The 19,663-nt window shown below is 41.8% G+C and overlaps 1 protein-coding gene across 3 annotated transcripts in view; it reads left to right on the top strand.

The window, feature by feature from the left end:
- The window catches only part of PCSK5 (proprotein convertase subtilisin/kexin type 5), a 225,280-nt gene that overhangs the window by 164,884 nt on the left and 40,733 nt on the right, over window positions 1-19,663 (top strand). For all 3 annotated transcript variants that reach the window (XM_060280059.1, XM_035099988.2, XM_060280060.1), the window contains 4 exons: window positions 4,479-4,575; window positions 9,398-9,534; window positions 11,194-11,397; window positions 15,816-15,884. In XM_060280059.1, the coding sequence (XP_060136042.1) occupies window positions 4,479-4,575; window positions 9,398-9,534; window positions 11,194-11,397; window positions 15,816-15,884 (507 nt within the window). The remainder of the gene's footprint in view (window positions 1-4,478; window positions 4,576-9,397; window positions 9,535-11,193; window positions 11,398-15,815; window positions 15,885-19,663) is intronic.

A 19,663-nucleotide genomic window follows, 5' to 3' on the forward strand; every position in this document is an offset into this window, starting at 1 on the left:
TAAGGAGACGAGTGAACAGCTGCTTAATTATGACCTTTATATATTCCAGATTTCCACTTGGGGGCTTAGAGCTTGAAAGGCAGAAGCAGTGTGTGTCAATTCTTGTGGAGAACATGACTTAAAGCTTATGATTCCGCTGAATTTTTTTAACAGTATTTTTAGAAATATGGGCATTGTCTACCATAATGCAGCCAATTTGATGGAGGGTAAAGGTGGGGGAACTTACACAGTACAGCAGACATTGTACAAAGAGAATGGTCAAAGAATGATTTAATACAAGGCTAATAGTATATCGACAGATTCTATAGCCCAGGGGAAATCATGAGATCAGAGTCCACAGGAACAGCCACAGAACTTTTCAGTGAAACATTTCTTTCCACTGTATTGCCATCAGCTTTTATTGCTCTGTGGAAATCCTGTTTATTGAATTGGTGCATAATTACTCCCTTACAGCACCCAGTAGTGTACTAGGTGTTTCATTTTTTCTGTGGATCAGAGGCACAAAAACCAGGTCTATGCCTGGAGGAAATTTGTTATTTCCTGTAATATATATATGGTTTATACTGGGGGGGGGATGTCTATTTGTGTTTCATATCTCCCTGAAAGATAATTTGTGTTGATATAATTCTCTATATTGCTTTCCTGTAAATATGGATCACATAAATATTAAACTGTATTTTGGGTAGTTTGGATAATGCAGGTTTCAGAGAGAAAACCAGCAGAAAACCAGACTTTCTTCCATTTCATGTCCTCATTTAGTTGGGCTCTTTGACAGTAGCTGTAACCTTTACATTCCAGTTCACATTCTGCCTTCTTAGTAACATGTCTAAATACTGGCATGGGCTCTTTAGCTTCAGCAGATAATGAAATGGCAGAAGCCACAAACGCATGAGCATGTTGAGAAAGAGTCAAAATGCATTTCGGGCTGTTTCAGACATAAACATTCTGAGGCTGATAAATCACAGCTTATCAGCTCGGCGACTAGTCTCATGCTCACCTCTCTTCTCTTTGCACACTCTGGTTTCGATGCTAAGATCCCTGGTTTCATATCCTGGTTAGTAATCTGTGATTAAACCACAGTTTTCCAGTTTGGAGGAGGAAACTGGTTTCAATATCACTGCAAGGAGGGAATACACAGGTCACAGCTTGTTCGCAGGCAGATAAACCATAGTTATTGGCCTGGGACCATTACATCTCAGCCCCAGATGCTGTAATGGAAAATCTGTCTCACTAATCTGCTGAAAGTCAGGACAGCAATATGCATATAGTTAAACATAACCCATATTTGTATATGGAATTCAAGATACAGTGAAAACTATTTAGCAGCAGCCGCCAAATATTAAGCAAACATAATACATTAAGGACATTCTGTCCAATATACTGAATTCATTCTAGCATTCATTCTTCCCTGAGATATTTCCTGGTCTTGGAAGTGGGGAAATGCTACCTGCTGTGACACAAGTGTTACTAAACCAGATATAAATGGGATAAAAATGTGAATTTCTTCATTAATACTTTTGTATTTGCTATGTGCATAGGACAAGTGAGTAAAATATAATTTTAAAAATATTGCTTGTAGACAAAAAGTAAGGTGGAAAGGCTCAGCAGTTTCACTCCCTGCCAGACACAAATGTGCTAATGATTCCTGGAAATCAGTGTATGTTTGCAAATCCCTTGGTGCAAAACAGTTCATTTGTTATAGAGAATTCCAAATGAGTTTAGAGCCAACTCTGCAGAATGAATTCCTCCAGAGATGTGTCATTTCTCTATCTCTCAGAGCTTTAGCTATCTACCATGCTTATTTATGCTGAGCAGAACAAAATGTCCAAAATTTATTCTAATCCCTTTTTATCCCAACCAAAACCACATTTATAAAGACCCCCATTTCCAAATTCTTCTATATTTCATCTCCGCACTCAGCTATTAAAACCTGTGTGCTTGGTGTTCTTCTGTGTGCTATGTCCTGCTTTTACACAAAAATGAACACGTAATCCTACTTCTTATATGCTCTCTTTGTCCAGCTATGCTTCTCACCTTCTGCCCATTCACAAATCTTTAGATTTTTTTAAAAAATAAATGTATACCACTATTCTTTTGTTTTAATCAAAGCAGTTCACAACATACAAAAAAGGCATGTAAAATTTTAAATCAGAGATCAGCTTTTACAGATAGATATTTTCTTCATTGCCTGCAAAGGCTTGGTGGCATAGAAAAGTTTCCAGAGACTTCTAAATATTAAAGCAGCAGGCAACTGTTGTTGTTTAGTCGTGTCCGACTCTTCGTGACCCCATGGACCATAGCACGCCAGGCACTCCTGTCTTGCACTGCCTCCCGCAGTTTGGTCAGACTCATGTTGGTAGCTTCAAGAACACTGTCCAACCATCTCGTCCTCTGTCGTCCCCTTCTCCTAGTGCCCTCAATCTTTCCCAGCATCAGGGTCTTTTCCAGGGAGTCTTCTCTTCTCATGAGGTGGCCAAAGTACTGGAGCCTCAGCTTCAGGATCTGTCCTTCCAGTGAGCACTCAGGGCTGATTTCCTTAAGAATGGATAGGCTAATAGTATAGCAGTCCATGGGACTCTCAAGAGTCTCCTCCAGCACCATAATTCAAAAGCATCAATTCTTCGGCGATCAGCCTTCTTTATGGTCCACCTCTCACTTCCATACATCACTACTGGGAAAACCATAACTTTAACTATATGGACCTTTGTTGGCAAGGTAATGTCTCTGCTTTTTAAGATGTTGTCTAGGTTTGTCATTGCTTTTCTCCCAAGAAGCAGGCGTCTTTTAATTTCATGACTGCTGTCACCATCTGCAGTGATCGTGGAATCGAAGAACCCTACTGGAAGCGCATTCCACAGGATGATGCTCCCACACATTTTTCTTTGCCCGAGCTGTGATATAAGAGTTGAGGTGGCCCCGAAGGCATCCTGCACCTATGTTAATACAAGTACCTTTAAACTGCTATTTTGTGACTACCACATCACATGATATTACCTATTTTGTTTTGTTGTTCTGCTCACATTAATAAGCATGTAAAGAGTTTCTCCAAACTGTAGGTCAGCCCTTTTTGAATTCTTCCTTATTTGCTTTTACAAAATCTATGATTGACCAGTCTCGGTTGTGGAATGCCCTACTTGTTAGCTTTTCTTTTTCCAATCCATGACTTTAAAAAAGACAATTAAACACTGTCCATTCCAAGATACCGAGTGCTTTCCAAAATGGTTGTTTATTGTGATATCAATGCTCCTTGTGTATGCAAATTCTTTGCATCATCCACAAGATATTATTGGCATCAAAATGCCAGCCGAAATCCCACCTCTACAATTTAAATTGGATCTACCACTTCCAGGAAAAATTTGCTATTTTTTTTTTTAAAAGACACTGTTCCCAACATCCCCATTGCATTATCTCAACAACTTGTTTGCAGGAATCACCCACTAAGGGTGTTTTCACATGTTACCATCAGCTGAGAAGAATGAGTTACACAACCTCTTTCTGCCTTTCCAGAGTAGTATGTGAAAGGGGGAGTTAGATCTGTCTCCTTCATAGCTAAATATAGAAGCTGTTCCTGTAACAAGCAAATCCACATAAAGTATTCCATGACATCATCATCATCATTTATTATTATTATTATTATTATTATTATTATTCCCTTTTTAAAAATACCTTAAATTGCCACCCTATGCTTGAGAACCATTTCTCATAATTCTTCTACATAACACAAACTCATCTTAGGAGCCTTACACACCACATCTCGAGCTGGAATAAACAACCAGGGAGCATATCACACCAATTCGGGCCCAACTGCACTGGCTACCTATTATTTTCTGGGCTCAGTTCAAAATGCTGGTTTTGACCTATAAAGCAGGTACTCAAGGACCACCTCTCCACAAATGAACCAGCCAGGACCCTGCACTCTTCACAATAGGAACCTAGGAAGCTGCCTTATACCGAGTCACAGGTAGGTAGCAGTGTTGGTCTGACGTCGTTGAAACAAAATAAAAAAATTCCTTCCAGCAGCACCTTAGAGACCAACTAAGTTTGTCAATGGTATGAGCTTTCGTGTGCAGTATCTGAAGAAGTGTGCATGCACACGAAAGCTCATAGCAATGACAAACTTAGTTGGTCTCTAAGGTGCTGCTGGAAGGAATTTTTGTTTGTTTGTTTATACTGAGTCAGACTCTTTTGTCCATCTGGCCCAGGGTCATGACTAGCCACTGAGGCATCTCTGCAGCTTTCATCTGGTCTCAGACCCCGGGTGTATTCTTGAACTCTATGGCCGTGCCTTAAGCAATTTGTGCCTGTGGCCTGACCAGTACCGCTGCAAGCCTTGAACAAAGCTTAGGAACAGGAGCTTGGAGACCCACAAAATTGACAAGGGGCTTTCTTCATCTGGTATTATGATGCCTTCTTGTACAAAAGGCTTTGTCTGTAACATATAACAGAAATTAAGTAATAAATAAGCTCTTATTTGTCAGGGGAATATGTCAACCCTCTTGGTCACTGTCAGTTCTGTGATGATTCCTGTTCTAAGTGCCCAGAACCAACGTCAGAGAACTGCACTGGCTGTACAAGGTACGTGATTCTTCTTCATTAGTAGGGTGTGTGTGTGTCTGTAGCTCCCTGAAACTTGCAACATGGTCCAATTGGTCCATGTCTAGTGCATTACAGTTCAAGCTGCTCTGAAAGTTGAAGAAGAAGCCAGGCATGTGATGAAACAATAACATGTTTTACATATCCAAGTCTGGAATGATCCACACAGTCTACAGTCTAACAAAATGCCTATTTCAGGAGCCTTCAGATGTTGCTAGACTACGACTCCCATCCTCCTTGATAATGCCCACAAAATCTGGGATGGCCATATGTTCCCCACAACTGACCTATTTAGACATGTTGAATTGAAAGAAGTGTTTGGTTGTCTCTACAATTATGAAAGGATTTCTAGCAGCTCTTTGTAAAGCCACATAGCCTGATATGGTTTCTGTTCAGCTCCATTCATATCACTGTTTTAAATATTTTCCTCCCCAATGTACAGGCTATTTGCAAATAAATTACTCTACCTTTGTACTTCACCTGAGTGCTTACATATCTCTCTCTCTCTCTCTCTCTCTCCTCTTACTAGGTTTTCCTTTATTTTTAATTTTTTAGATGTATCTACCCTGTTTCTCCTAAAATAAGACATACCCATTAAATAAGCCATAGCAGGATTTCTAAGCATTTGCGCAATATAAGCCATACCCCGAAAATAAGACATAGTGATAGGCGCAGTTCTGGAGGGCGCCAAGGAAGAGGCAAGGCTGGACACGTAATAAAAAATAAGACATCCCCTGAAAATAAGCCACTGTGGGTTTTTTTTTTTTAAGGAAAAATAAATATAAGACGGTGTCTTATTTTCAGAGAAACACGGTAATGCACCCTAGGTGCTTTTAAGGTTATAGAAAATGCAATAAGAAATCATGAGAAGCAAAAGAAAGTGAAACATAAATGATTGTACTGCATATAGGAATAAGTCACGAGGCTAATAGAAAGTAAATGCTTTGAAGCATGCTATTTTTAATTTATTGGCAGCCGGCCCTCTCCACTCTCAGAATCTCCTGGGTCCTCTGGTGCTTTATGGCCTTTTAATAGCTTGGACCAAACCAAGTAATGAATGACACATCAATAATGCCACCTGACATTCAGCTGAGATGAGTTCCTACCTTGAGATTTTCTTTTGCTTCCACAAAGTATGAAACAAGTATTGTGGGTCTTCCCAAAATGAAAAAAACTTGTGAAAAAAATCCTCTATGGTACCATTACATAACTAGTGTCCTCTATTGTGTTTGCATCTGCTGTCAAGATATTTCCCTATTTTTTAAAAAAGAATCACTAAGCTCCTGCTTCTTGATGCATCATGAAAATTACCACTTGCTGTGCTATCCCACCCATCTCCCTTTTTATATATTATTGCTATTACTATTTGCATCAAGCCACTACCTGTTTCAGTTAAAAGAGGAATAATGTATTCTGCAGCATAATTTATCAGAAAAGCTGTGAAGAATTCAGGATAAAGATCTGCACTGACAAAAAAAGATAATGAAGACATTTTTACATTTGTGGTTTGTCCAAATTTGAGCATTGTTTGGCTGTGAATCTAGTTCCCTCACCCTTCAAATTTGATCAGAGTAGTCTACACCACCATGTATTTGAATCTGTATATAAGGAGCAACTACACTCTTTCCTGTTTATAACAGTAGGCATGCCCTGTGTTTGCCCCGTCTTCTAATTTGTTGATTTTATTATGCTATTCAAATGCCAACTGGGAATACATGCAGAGAGCTGTGCATCAACCCTCGATGCTTTTTTGTTTTGTTTTTAAATTACCTGTCCATGAAGTGGGCAGAAGCACATAGTCAGGCAATTGCTTGTGCAGTTTTTAAGATTTGTGCAAATCGGGGGGGGGGGAATTCTTCTATTCAGTAGCATACTGAAAATAGTTATGAGCACAGTCAGAAAAGAAATGAAGGCACTGAGGAAATAGCAGACCCTCCAAGTGTCCCTGTTTTCCAGGGACAGCCCCAGATTCACAGAAGCCGTCCCAGTTTCTGTTCTGATCCCACTTTTCCTTAGGATGCCCCTATTTTCGTCAGAGAAATGTTGGAGGTTATGGGGCTCCCGATGCAAAGAGATAAGTAACTATAAAGCCTTTAGAAGATATCTGAAGGCAGCCCTATATAGAAAGGTTTTTAAATGTTTAATGTTTTATTATGTTTTTATATATGTTGGAAGTGGCCGGGGCAACCCAGTCAGATGGGTGGGATATAAATAATAAAATTGTTCTTATTATGGAATTGGGCATTCCCATTTTCACTGGAAAAATGTTGGAGGATATGACATAGTAGCAGAAAGTGACCCACCTCAAAACATGGAAACAAATCACCTGAGACCGTGAGTAGAGTGATGTGCAACTCAACTTCCCCCAATTTTTTTGGATTGTCCACAAATCAAATGCACCTAAATTTACAAAGGGAAAGCATTAAGATTGTTGTTGTTTCAGGGTAACCTCATGTGGACCGATTAAATGGAAATGCAACAGCTGCAAACACACAGTACACTCCAGTGTGGTCAACACTCCCAGATTTTGTTGGTAAAAATCATTCTGAAGTGCCTCATGATTTCTCAAAAACAGGTCATCATCACTCAACCATTCACATCCCAAAACCTTCCTCTGAATCTTTTGTTTAATGAATGGAGTCAACCTAGGCAATAATACAGCAACACTTTGGAATACTATTTCCTTCTTGTCCAGATCGCATTCAGGTGACAAATTCAGCAGCCTACTGAGCCCACTAGTGGTTAATAAGTGTCTGTAACTACCCACAAGTTGAGACTAAGCTACTGTATCTGTTTCTAAAGCTATGTCAGCACTGCAGTCTATTTTTATTGTTGTTGTTTTTTGCAGCTATCCCTCTACTGAATGTCATTCAGAGCAAGGGACTAATAATAAGCTAGCACACGCCCTTGCAAATAGAATCATAGAGCTGGAAGAGACCACAAGGGCCATCCAGTCCAACCCCCTGCCAAGCAGGAAACACCATCAAAGCATTCCTGACAGATGGCTGTTAAGCCTCTGCTTAAAGACCTCCAAAGAAGGAGACTCCACCACACACCTTGGCAGCAAATTCCACTGTCGAACATTGCTCCGTGTCCGCTTCTCTGGAGCAGCAGAAACCAACCTTTCACCCTAGGAGTCCTGGTAGACCACAAACTTGACATGAGTCAGCAGTGTGATGCAGCCGCTAAAAAAACCAATGCAATTCTGGGCTGCATCAATAGGAGTATAGCATCTAGATCAAGGGAAGTAATAGTACCGCTGTATTCTGCTCTGGTCAGACCTCACCTGGAGTACAGTGTCCAGTTCTGGGCACCACAGTTCAAGAAAGATACTGACATGCTGGAACGTGTCCAGAGGAGGGCAACCAAAATGGTCAAAGGCCTGGAAACGATGCCTTATGAGGAACGGCTTAGGGAGCTGGGTATGTTTAGCCTGGAGAAGAGAAGGTTAAGGGGTGATATGATAGCCATGTTCAAATATATAAAAGGATGTCATATAGAGGAGGGAGAAAGGTTGTTTTCTGCTGCTCCAGAGAAGCGGACACGGAGCAATGGATTCAAACTACAAGAAAGAAGCTTCCACCTAAACATTAGGAAGAACTTCCTGACAGTAAGAGCTGCTCGACAGTGGAATTTGCTGCCAAGGAGTGTGGTGGAGTCTCCTTCTTTGGAGGTCTTTAAGCAGAGGCTTGACAGCCATCTGTCAGGAATGCTTTGATGGTGTTTCCTGCTTGGCAGGGGGTTGGACTGGATGGCCCTTGTGGTTTCTTCCAACTCTGTGATTCTATGATTCTATCACCCTAAGAACAGGTGTATTCTATGCCATCTGTTTCCAGCAAATATCCTAACACAATCAGGAATCTGAAAACTGAATCCATGTTCAGAATCAGAATTGGGTTTCAACAAGGACCTAAGCAGAGCATTAATTGTTTAGGAATAATATCCAGAAATAAACACCAGATTAAAAAAATGCAAACAGTGTAAGGAGCCAGGAAAGAGCTGCCAAAGGTCGGATACTCTAATACCCTGGAGATACTACAGCTTTGGGCTGTAGTAAGTCCCCCTGAATAAAAGCTGTGGTACAACATTCTCCTCATTGCCGTAAGGTAACACACAAGATCAGGGTACAGGAAGACCTTGTCATTTCTATGTCTCATGCACTGGTGAATCTGCATCATCTCATCTAGAATACAACTTTCCCATATCAATGTTGAGTGAAATACAGTAATTAAAAAGAAAGAGATAGAAATGAGGCCCATATTTGAAGGACCTAGTCATTTGCATCCTTCTAGCAACTTAAACTATTCATCTGCCAAAACCAACAAATCCTTCATAAAAAGCATCAACTGTTAACTATTTAAAAATTAAAAATAAACGCTAGGCTTCCTGGAGGTCATGTCACAAACCAAATCGAGTAAAAATTACAATATATGAGCTAAAGCTGTGTGTGTGTGTGTACATGAAAAGTGGTTGATTCTTCAAAAAAAATAGTAGGATCTTGGAATACTTCAGTGACGAAGATGTGGAGACGGGAACATGAGATCAAAGAGGATGGTCTGTGAAAATCTGGCTCCAGGTGGCAAAATAAAGTCAAAGTTCACAGCTTAGTTGACCTTACTCTTTATCTTGCCACATGTCATAAATACGTTTCATACTGATAGGAGAACAAAGTGCAAAGAATATAAAGAATATAACTGAACATGGAAGCAGTTCTCAGAATCTGTTTGAGCTTGTTTTTTAAAAGGAAGGCATTCTCCTGTTCTTTGATTCTAGTATTAAACTTCCCCCTTTTCTTTTGTAACAGTTCTTTGAATGATGGGCGCTGTGTTCTTCAGTGCCCTAAAGGGAAATATGAATTTGAAAGTCAGTGTCATTCGTGCCATCAAACCTGCATGGAATGCAGTGGAGGCGAACCCGACCAGTGCTCTGCTTGTGGAAAAGGTAAGGATGTGCTCTTTGACCACTTCACTCCCTTGCCTTGATTTTAGTTCAAAATCCAAAGTGGATAGTACAGTTGCTTATATGATTTTGTTATTTAAAAAAACAGTACTTATTTTATATATTTTGTAAGCCAGTGTACTTTTGTACAACTGGGATTTTCTTGGTCCCACTCCATTCCAATCCCAGACCAAAACTGAATTCCAGATATTTATACTGGATATCGACCAAATTTATTAGCTAATGGGTTCCCAGTCTTCCAGAGTCCTGACAGTATCAAACGTGGAAGTGAAGGATTTTTGCTGCCAGGACTCAGGAGCTGCTGTTTCCCTCCCGTTGAGCAATGACAGCCTAGACAGAGGGATAGAGTGTCGATGTGCCACACTTTACAGATTCCAGTCCTCTGAATGAAGGCATCCTCTGTTTGAAGGGCTGCCTGGTCCAAGGCTCATTAAAGATAAATAACCATTTTAAGAAGGGACAGCAGGGACCTCGGAACTTTCCATTTAGAGGTTCTTGACGGCAGACATGGTCATAGGCTACTCCCCACTCTGGTACAGTGCATGTCTATTTAAATAATATACATTTGCATCTCTGTATATAAATTTAATATACTCTCCAACATTCCCTAGAAAATAGGGACATTCTATTTGCAAATGTGAATTTTATGCCAGCCTGTGCCCTCTTTTGTCCTCTTTTTTTCTTTTTCAACTCACATTTCCTCTCTTTGGTGATGCATAACTGGCCACTCTACAGAACAGTCTCTCTCTCTCTCTCTCTCTCTCTCTCTCTCTCTCTGTGTGTGTGTGTGTGTGTGTGTGTGTGTGTGTGTGTGTGCATGTTGTGGCATCAACCCATTTAGTCGTCCTGATCTCAAGGACAGCAGCTCTTAAGGGAAAAAACAAGGTGATTGAACTCAGGTTGCCTTTTGAATTGACTTGGAAAACACTCAATCAAGTTGCATTAAGTCTGTGTCTTTAGGTTAAAAGGTTCCTAATGAAAACAGTGAAACATCCTCCCACCACTGTGTGTGATTTTATCTAGAAGACAGGCATGCAGATGTAGGTGCAATTCTAAACATTTGTTGATACATCTAAGTATTTATTTTCAACAAAATTAACAGGCCAGTTCTCATTGTCATAAATCCAGCTAGTTTGACAAGAGGTTTGAACAAGCCAGACAGCACATGGGAAACAAGCAATGTTTTACATGGCAATTATGAATGCACCCCCAGAATACTCCCGAGAATCAATGGGGCTTGTATCCTGGGTTACTGCATGAGCACCTTCAGGGAACCTTTCTTTTCCAGTCATTGCTTTTCCTGAAGATTTCCCTGCATTAATTTAATTAAGCACTTCAGGCTCTCAGAGAAAATAATGGGCTTCAGAATGAGTTTCTGAAAGAAAAAGGTTCAGTTATTGTTAATGGGAAACCTTTCTATTTCTCAGCAGACAGGTAAATGTAAGAGAAGGGGCAGCAGCAACTCCGAATCTCAATTAACTGTCCTGGTGGCTCAGCCACAAATGCTCCCACTAATCAGTTCCCCAGATCAAAATGATATTTTAATACAAACAGGAAGGTTTGGGGTTGATTTGTTTGTTTTTGATGAACAATTCTCCTAGTGTTTTTTTGTTCTGCTTTGTCTTGCTTTCTGCCTTACAGATAAGAAAGGCAACACACGCTTCCTGTACCTGGGAGAATGCAGAGAAAGTTGCCCCCTGGGCCACTATTCTTCAGACGAAGAGAACACCTGCCTGCCGTGCTTTGAGCACTGTGAAGTGTGCCCTGATCAAACCATGTGCGAAAGATGCTTTGATGGATACTACCTGGCTGATAATAGTTGCCAGAAGCATAAATGCAGAAAAGGTAAAAATTTCTGACAACAGCACTTTAACACACTTAAGGCCAAACACTCAGTATGTTCTCCTTGATTCCATAATTGTAGAGCTGGAAGGGATCTTCAGGGTCATCTAGTCCAACCCCCTGCAATGCAGGAATCTCAGCTAAAGCATCCATGACTGATGGGCCATCCAACCTATGCTTAAAAACCTCCAAGGAAGGAGAGTCCACAACCTCCCAAGGGAGACAGTTCTACATCAAGGCACACTGGCACCAACCAAACAGCTGGTTGCCAATTTCCTCCCACCTCCACACACAATAGTAATTACAGCTTAATTTTTTGTAAGATTTATACACTGCTTGATTGGGTTTTTTTAAAAAAAAAACCTTCAGAGCGGTTTACAAAAAAGATAAAACAATAAAATTATTACTAAGAAAATATAACAACAACAATTTAATACATTTAAAAAGTTAAAAAAGCAGCAGACTAGAACAATTAAGACTCACATCAACTTTCTAAACATCTGAATAGGCTTGTCTAAACAAAAATGTTTTTAACAAGCACTGAAAAGAATACAGGGAAGAAAGAAAGAGCTGATCACCAGTATAGTAACATACCCTGTGGAGGAAACCAAAACAAACAGTAATAAAAATATTAACAGCACCAAGAAGGATGAGAAATCCTTGAGTTTTGAACTCTCTGATCTGAAGAGGAGATTAGCAAACATTAAATCTGTAATCTCAACTCCAGATGCAAGGACACAGGAGTTGGACACACACCAATTAAATACATCCAACATCTCCTCACCACAAAGAAGGCTACGTGTGCATCAGCCAGATATTCTCTCAAGCAACACCGAAGAAGAGGAGGAGGAGCTTGGCAACCCTGCTACCCCTAAACTAGTAACCTTTACGGAAACCAAGAAAGATCATGCTGCTGACAGACAGCTGAAGCCACACAACAATACCCAGGCTACATACAGGCCTCCAAGACTCAGGAACTTACTGAGGCACAAGCCGGAGGGCCAGTTATTCCCATTACATCTCTGGCAGAACAGGACAAATGATGACCCTGCTTATGAAGCTGGCTCCTTCCTGGCCAAAGACCCCCACATTGCAGCGCATGCCTCTTTAATACTTCCGAAGGCACAGGTGGAATTACTGTAACAGCCCAACCACCTCGTGAGGGAAAGAGGGATTGACAGCCAACAGGCCAGCATAAGGTTACCCTCTTAACCAGAAATGTGGCTGGATGGGCTTCATCTACCAGGAACACCTGTTTCACAGACTTTCTATCACAACATCACATCTTACTGATACAGGAAACCTGGACCAGGGATGAGATGTCATTAAATGGGTACCTCTCCTTTACATTGGGAGCTGAACCCAGGAAGAGGCATGGCAGAGCAAAAGGGGGGGACTGGGGATCCTTATTTCTACCAACATCAACTCCACACCAAGGCCCCTCCCTTCACTTAAGACATACACCATGGCTACTCTGCCCCACTTTAACGAGAAGGCTCTGTTAATTAGAAATGCCTACATGCTCCCAATGCATTAGAAATTGGAGATCAGAGCCCAATGGGGTGAGCTGGAAGAATATGCTGCAGACCTTACACTGCAAAATCCAAATGCAATGGTTGTACTGGGAGGGGACCTAAATGCCAGACTGGGGCCAAATGACCAAACTTTATACATACAGTTTGGCCATACCCCACCAGATCTGGAGGTTAAAGGCCCACTTACAACTCAAAAGACCAAATGTTAAGCTTTGCAGGTCTCTGCCTAGCACAAATGTCTTTCAAACTAAACCTCTACATTCTAAATGGTACCCTTGGAAAGGACCATCCAGCTGAGTTCACCTCCTTGTCTGGAATCAGGATGAGTGCTATTGAGTACATCAATGTCTCTGAGGAGCTTCTCCTACACATACAGAATATGGAGGTCATATCCAGATTTCCCAGATTTGAGAGTGATCATTTCCCAGTTTCACTCCACCTAATGGTGGAAGACACACAGGACAATTCCCTGGCAATCGTGTATAGGGAAGCTTTTTTTAATGTTTAATGTTTTATTATGTTTTTATCTATGTTGGAAGCTGCTCAGAGTGGCTGGGCAGCCCAGTAAGATATGTAGGGTATAAATAGTAAAATTATCATTATGGAATGGGACATCCCTATTTTCATTGGAGAAATGTTGGAGGGGATGCAAGTATAGGCCATGTGGTGCCCATAAGCTGGTTCCTGATTGCCAAAGTTTTTCTCCCGGAACACCTGCCCTAAGGTAGCCACTGTGCGGTGGAAGCATGGAGCTGCCTTGCTGGATGGTGAAGAATCTCATGCCAGTATTAGGTCCTCCTACAGTAGTACAAGCTGACCTCTTTGGGATGCTTTAACAACCATTTACAAAAATGATTGTTTTGCTCTGATGAAGATGCAATGATGCAGAGTGAATTTCTTTATCCAATCTCCAGTTTTTCAAATACACCGATTTTCTGAAAGCATTTCAGCTCTCTGGTCTCTGTGGATACTGTATATTTATTTAAAACCAATAGACAAAAAACCAAAGAGGTCAATACATTAAATGCACAAAGTCTTAACCCTCTCTTCAGGGAGGGAAATAGTTGACATTGTTGGGTGACCCTGCTAAGGCTGGCCTCAGAGTTAGCTCCACTGCAGCCCACAGACTGACTTCTGGATAGACATGTAATTTGTTCATTGGGGTTGCAGTTAAATTGGGTCTGAATGTAAAATAGAGACTCACTTGACCCACAACAACAAACTCATCTATGTTTATAACCTATACGCATTTATGTTCAACATTGCCATGCTTGTACAAGACCTCTGACTGGAAGTCATCTCCCCAAAGCCTGGCGTTGCCTACATTTGCATTTTACATCCACTATATGTTTTTAAAACAATCTGACCTCTGGTGAAGAGCAAAACCATTACATTAGTGCCTTGCTCATTTCCATAAACAGCAACAACGTCGGTTACTGTTGCTTGCTGCTGAAAATACAAATAAAATCCTTTTGGTTCATGCAAAATGATACTCGAGTTTACTCTAAATACTCTTGTATGCCATCATATACGGAAGGACATGAGCAGACTTTTGTTTTTATTTCAGGTTTGATGAACCTGAAATGTACATAAGCTTTTTTTGCTATGAAAACCATTTTGTTCTGGGATTAGAAACTTGCCTGTCTTATAATATGCCCTCTGTCCAGACAGTTTGACACATCTGTGCTCTGTACTGCATCTGGCACAACGATGAAATGAAATAAAATGTTAGTGGGGTAGTTGCAACAGTGCACTGTTAACGTGTAAAAGCTTTGTTTTCACAATAAAACTACACAAGCTTCACCATTAGAACTCTAGCATAGGAGGCATGTGCAAGGCCAAGGGGAGGACGGGCGGCAGCTGCCTCCCCTAAATCAATATAAATACTTAACTAACTGAAGTTCTGCCCTCCCCAACAAAATGCCTAGCTACGCCCATGATTGGAGGTAAAACAGCTCCACTTTACTTGGGTGTGAGACTCCAGAGTGACCCAGCCATAGATTATACTGAAAGAGATTTGTTGAATAGTGGATTGACATAGCAGACGACACAGCTATTTCTCCAAAGCAGCTCTTTTTTGGAAGCTGGAACAGAACTAACTCAACTGCTCAGCCAGCCTGCTTTTATAGCCTGCTGGCTCAAACAATGTAACAATCCTAACTCAAAGTTTCCTCCTAAACTTCCCGCCTAAAACAACTGATGAGGACCTGAGGGGAAACTCCAATACATAACAAGGTTGATGCAAAATTATTTCCCAGGGGTATCCCAGGTCCTGTAAGGTTTGTTGGAGCTAATCAGAAGCAGTGCTGGAACAAAACAAGCAGCAAAATGAGCAGGAGGGCGACCAGGGCCCCAACCCTGATATTACACAACTCCCCTCTGCACACACACCCCAGAAGAGCTCTAACACAAAAGGCTTCAGTCTTCATACTCAAACCAGTGTGATGGAGGGGATATCTCTTCTGCCTATGCAGCTCCTCCATGTGGAGAACTCTCACACGTGTCGTTTAACAGATAAAGAGAAGTGTGCCACCCTGTGAAGTAGGCCAGTGGTTCTCCATGTTTAAGCCATTATTGGTCACCAAATGCCCCTAAGTCACCAGTTTAAAAAGTGGACATGAAAACATTTCCAGGTAATTTATTCTGATAAATAGGTATATTTGTGATGCATAGACCCCAGGCATACATTTATTGAGACCTTTGTACCTGATGCTCACCTGCCATCGCCTTAATATTGATATTAGCAGACAATGGAATATTTGGGGGGGGACTGCTGCTGACAGACCAATGTTACAAGTTTCTGTTAGTCTCAGAGAAATGATGTTTGGACTCCCATGAAGTGAAATCCATGTATGTTGACTGTTTCTTGGGCTGCCTAATGTGCAGGCGAAGCAGAGGAACTTGACTCGGAAGACTGCATTCCTTGTGCAGATGGATGCCTCTCCTGCAGCCTGGGTATGTTTCATTTTTTAATCTTCAAGTTTCTACTTCTGTACTTTTAGTTATTTCTTTAATATGTACTTATATATTTGTTTTTGTTTTTTTGTTTTTATTCTGATACTCCACCCTTCAGGGCAGAGCCCTCCCTAGGCAGCTTACAAAAGCTAATTTGTTTCATGCACATACTAGGATAATTTAGCTCCAGAGCCTGGAGTTGAACTGGATGTGGGCCCAGGCCCGGCTCTAGGTATAGTCCTGGTGGCGCGGGGCGCCAGAGCACCAGGCCAGCAGGGGGGGCGCTGCACGGCAAAGCCGCGCAGAAGCCGTGCTGTGCGCTGCGAGGGTGGGGGTGCCAGAGTGATCTCCGCACCTCAGCACCAGGGCGTCCGAACTGCTTGAGACGGCCCTGTGTGGGCCCAATAGAAGCTACTATCCCTGTAACCAACTGCTGTCACCGCAACAGTCATCTTGCCCCACAACGGCCATGTTGTGTTATGCTGCACTCCCACAACAGACAGTTAGTGACTGGCACCCACAGAACTTTCTCAAAATATGCCCATTGCCCACAGGCTCAACGGTGTTAGCAACTCCTGCATTCATGAAAAAAAAATGGACCATGGTCATGTTCTGTAGTAAAGTGATATATCTAACAATTTTTAAAAAATATGCAAAAGTAACAAATAATGTCAAACAAGTAGTAAGACTATAACATATATTTGTTTGGTTAATAAAGCTCTCAGGGCCTTCTCAGTCAGTGCAGTACACCAGGTTTCCCAACCTTTATCTGACTATGGCCCCCTTCTGACCTCATTTTCTTCCTGTGCCCCACCCCATGGACATAACCAAGCAGGGGCAGGGGGCAGCTCCCCCACAAATCAATACAAATCAATACAAATGTGAGGTTCTCCCCCCCCCTAACAAAAGCCTGCCCCCCTAACAAAAATCCTGGCTACGCCCATGCCCCTTTCTGTCCTAGTGGTAGAAAGGTAGCTACTGTGGTACCTCTACTTACAAATTTAATGTGTTCCGAATGCAGAATAAGTCGAAAAAAATTGTACGTCGAATCCCATAGGAATGCATTGGGAGAAAAAAATCGTAAGTCGAAGCAACCCTATCTAAAAATTTGTAAGTAGAAAAAAATCATATCTAAACCGCATCCAAGATGGCGGACGGAGCTCCGTTCGTAAGTAGAAACATTCATAAGTAGAGGTACCACTGTATTTAAATGCGTTGTTTGTACGGTAAATAGAATATGTTTTATTTATAATTTTTATAATTTATACAAAATACAGTTACATAAACTGATAGGAACATAAAGAAATATTGTTGAAACAGAAAAACATAGAATCCTGGAGCTGGAAGGGACCCCGAGGGACATCTTTCTAGTGCAACCCCCTGCAATGCAGGAATCTCAGCTAAAGCATCCATGACAGATGGACATCCAACCTCTGATTAGAAACTTCCAAGTAAGAAGAGTCCAGAACCTCCAGAGGGAGATTCATCTTCCATGTATTATAAAAAGTAAACAACACTTATTTGACCCCAGTTATTTGACACAGAGAGGGAAACCTACACATATAGTCCAAAACGTGCACAGGGAGTTCTGTATATATGGGATAATTTTTAAAGCAAGTGCTCCTCACTGACCTGTTGCAAAAAGATCTTGTCATCCGGAGGAGCCCTGGCTGCCTAGATCAAACACTATAGTCCCACACACCTTTACCTGGGAGTAAGGCCCACTGAACTCACTGCGGCTTTCTTCTGAGTAGACACTTAAGTCAGCAACAGCAGGCGACCCCACTCAGCTAGGTGCTGGGGTGGATTGCACCCTGTGCCTTGCAGAGTCAGGCCCAGCCTGCCACCAGGTCCAGCTCTGGCTCGCCCAGCCCTATTCACAGCCACCCCACCCCCACACTTACCGGACATGGGGGTTCTGAATCACGGGCTTTACTGGTCAAAGCGGGAGCCTCAGCAATCGCCCTCTCATCCCCTGGAAGCAAACCAGGACTGCTCCAAGAAAATGCACGTGGCAAAAAGGAGCACCAGGCCCTGGTGGGCTGCCCCCTTACCTGCTTGTGATTGGCTAAGCAGCTAGCCAACCAATCAGGATTTTTAAAAATGATTTTCTTTCTTTCTTCACTTCTCACTTCCCTCTGTGGCCTCTAAGTCACCTGCTGTGGCCCCCCATTTATGTGGTTTTCACCTGTGGCCCCCTTGGAATATCCTGGGGCCCCTAGGGGGCTATATGGCCATTGGTTGGGAAACACAGCACAGCCTTGGCAAATAACAGCCTTGATAAACAATACCTTCCCTTCCTCCTTAAGCCAGCCTCATTCCTTTCCCCAGCTCATGTGAGAATCGAAGGTCTGCTTGTGGCAGCAATCTTGATGGGGTGATGGAAGAGTTTCTGAGTTTCTGGGGTCTACTAGCTCTTTCATTTCTGACCAGTAATTTTGCACAAAATGTGTGGACGGCTATAGAATCATTTCCCAAAATGACCACTGTTTGCATTGGCCCCAAAACTGCTGTTTCATCACACAGTGAAGGCTGGTTCACACACACACACACACACGCCTTCTGCTTGATGACTGCAGTATCAACTGTTTCTGGGCAGTGATCACAAATTGGACCCCATAGACTTTTATTATAATTGAACGACGCCTCATACACAGTGCTTTTAGTTGGGAGTCAGTTTATGCTAACAAATCAAAGCAGGTGACACAAAAATCAAAAGTTTTCTGTGCTTGTGTGAACTTGTCTAGAGTCTGATAGTTGAGGGTAACTAAGGTAACTCACCTTCCCCACTTCTGGAACATTCCTCCTTTGGATAATGCAGTCACACATCTTTTTAGGTGACAAATCGTTTGGTAGGATTATTGTCTATTAGGCAACTCTGTTCCTCTATGAGCTATGTTTAGTTCCCAAACTCAGTGTATTTCTGGGTCAGGAGCCTATAGGAAATCCTTGAAATTTGAAACTGTGGTGAGCTGCTACAGGTGACGCTACTGATGCATAGCACAGTTTTCTCAAGGAGTGGACTGGGAGTCTGGGACCCTTCAATGGGCCTCAGGTGGGTCTCAGTGCCACAACCTCCTCACTTACCTGTCCATCCTGCTAGCATGCCATAGCCCTTTGGTTGTGGGGAGAGGGAAAGGCCAGAGGAGCTGTTGAAAAGAGTTAGAAAGTGGAGTGAAAGGTTTATTATTATTATTTACCTCTTGTTATATATAAATTGGGAAAATAAAGGAAGGGTGTAAGAGAGGAGGAACATGTGAATATAAAGGGACCAGGGAGAAGGGTTGAAAGAAACTGGATTGGGGGGGGGGGCACACATGGATGAAGGGATTCATTGAGTGTGCAACACAATGTGAGTATAAATTAGTAGAGATGGGTAAAAATACATTGAGGGGCAACCAGGGCGGTCGCCAGATTCTATGCCCAACTATGCAGACACAGACTTTCTCCCGAGTCCGTCTGAATTTCCCAACATATGGTACCCGAGCGAGTTAGGCTCAGTTTTCTGCAGCTTCTATTTTAAGGGTTAAACTTTCAGCATTGTATATATAATTAACAATGTATTTTAAATGTTCCACAAAGTGTCATATATACGTTATGCTCCCTGAAACTGTTCTTTCAAAAGGGACTCACAGTATTTTATTTTTATTTTTATCTGTATTTTATATTTTTCTATGAACTGGTCCTCGACCGTAATAATAAATAAATAAATAAACATTGAGGGGCAGGTGGGAAAGGGAAAAATATAAAAGAAAAAACATTCTCTACTTAAAGCCTGT

Source organism: Zootoca vivipara, chromosome 11 (genome assembly GCF_963506605.1).
Source record: "Zootoca vivipara chromosome 11, rZooViv1.1, whole genome shotgun sequence".
Classification (NCBI taxonomy): domain Eukaryota; kingdom Metazoa; phylum Chordata; class Lepidosauria; order Squamata; family Lacertidae; genus Zootoca; species Zootoca vivipara.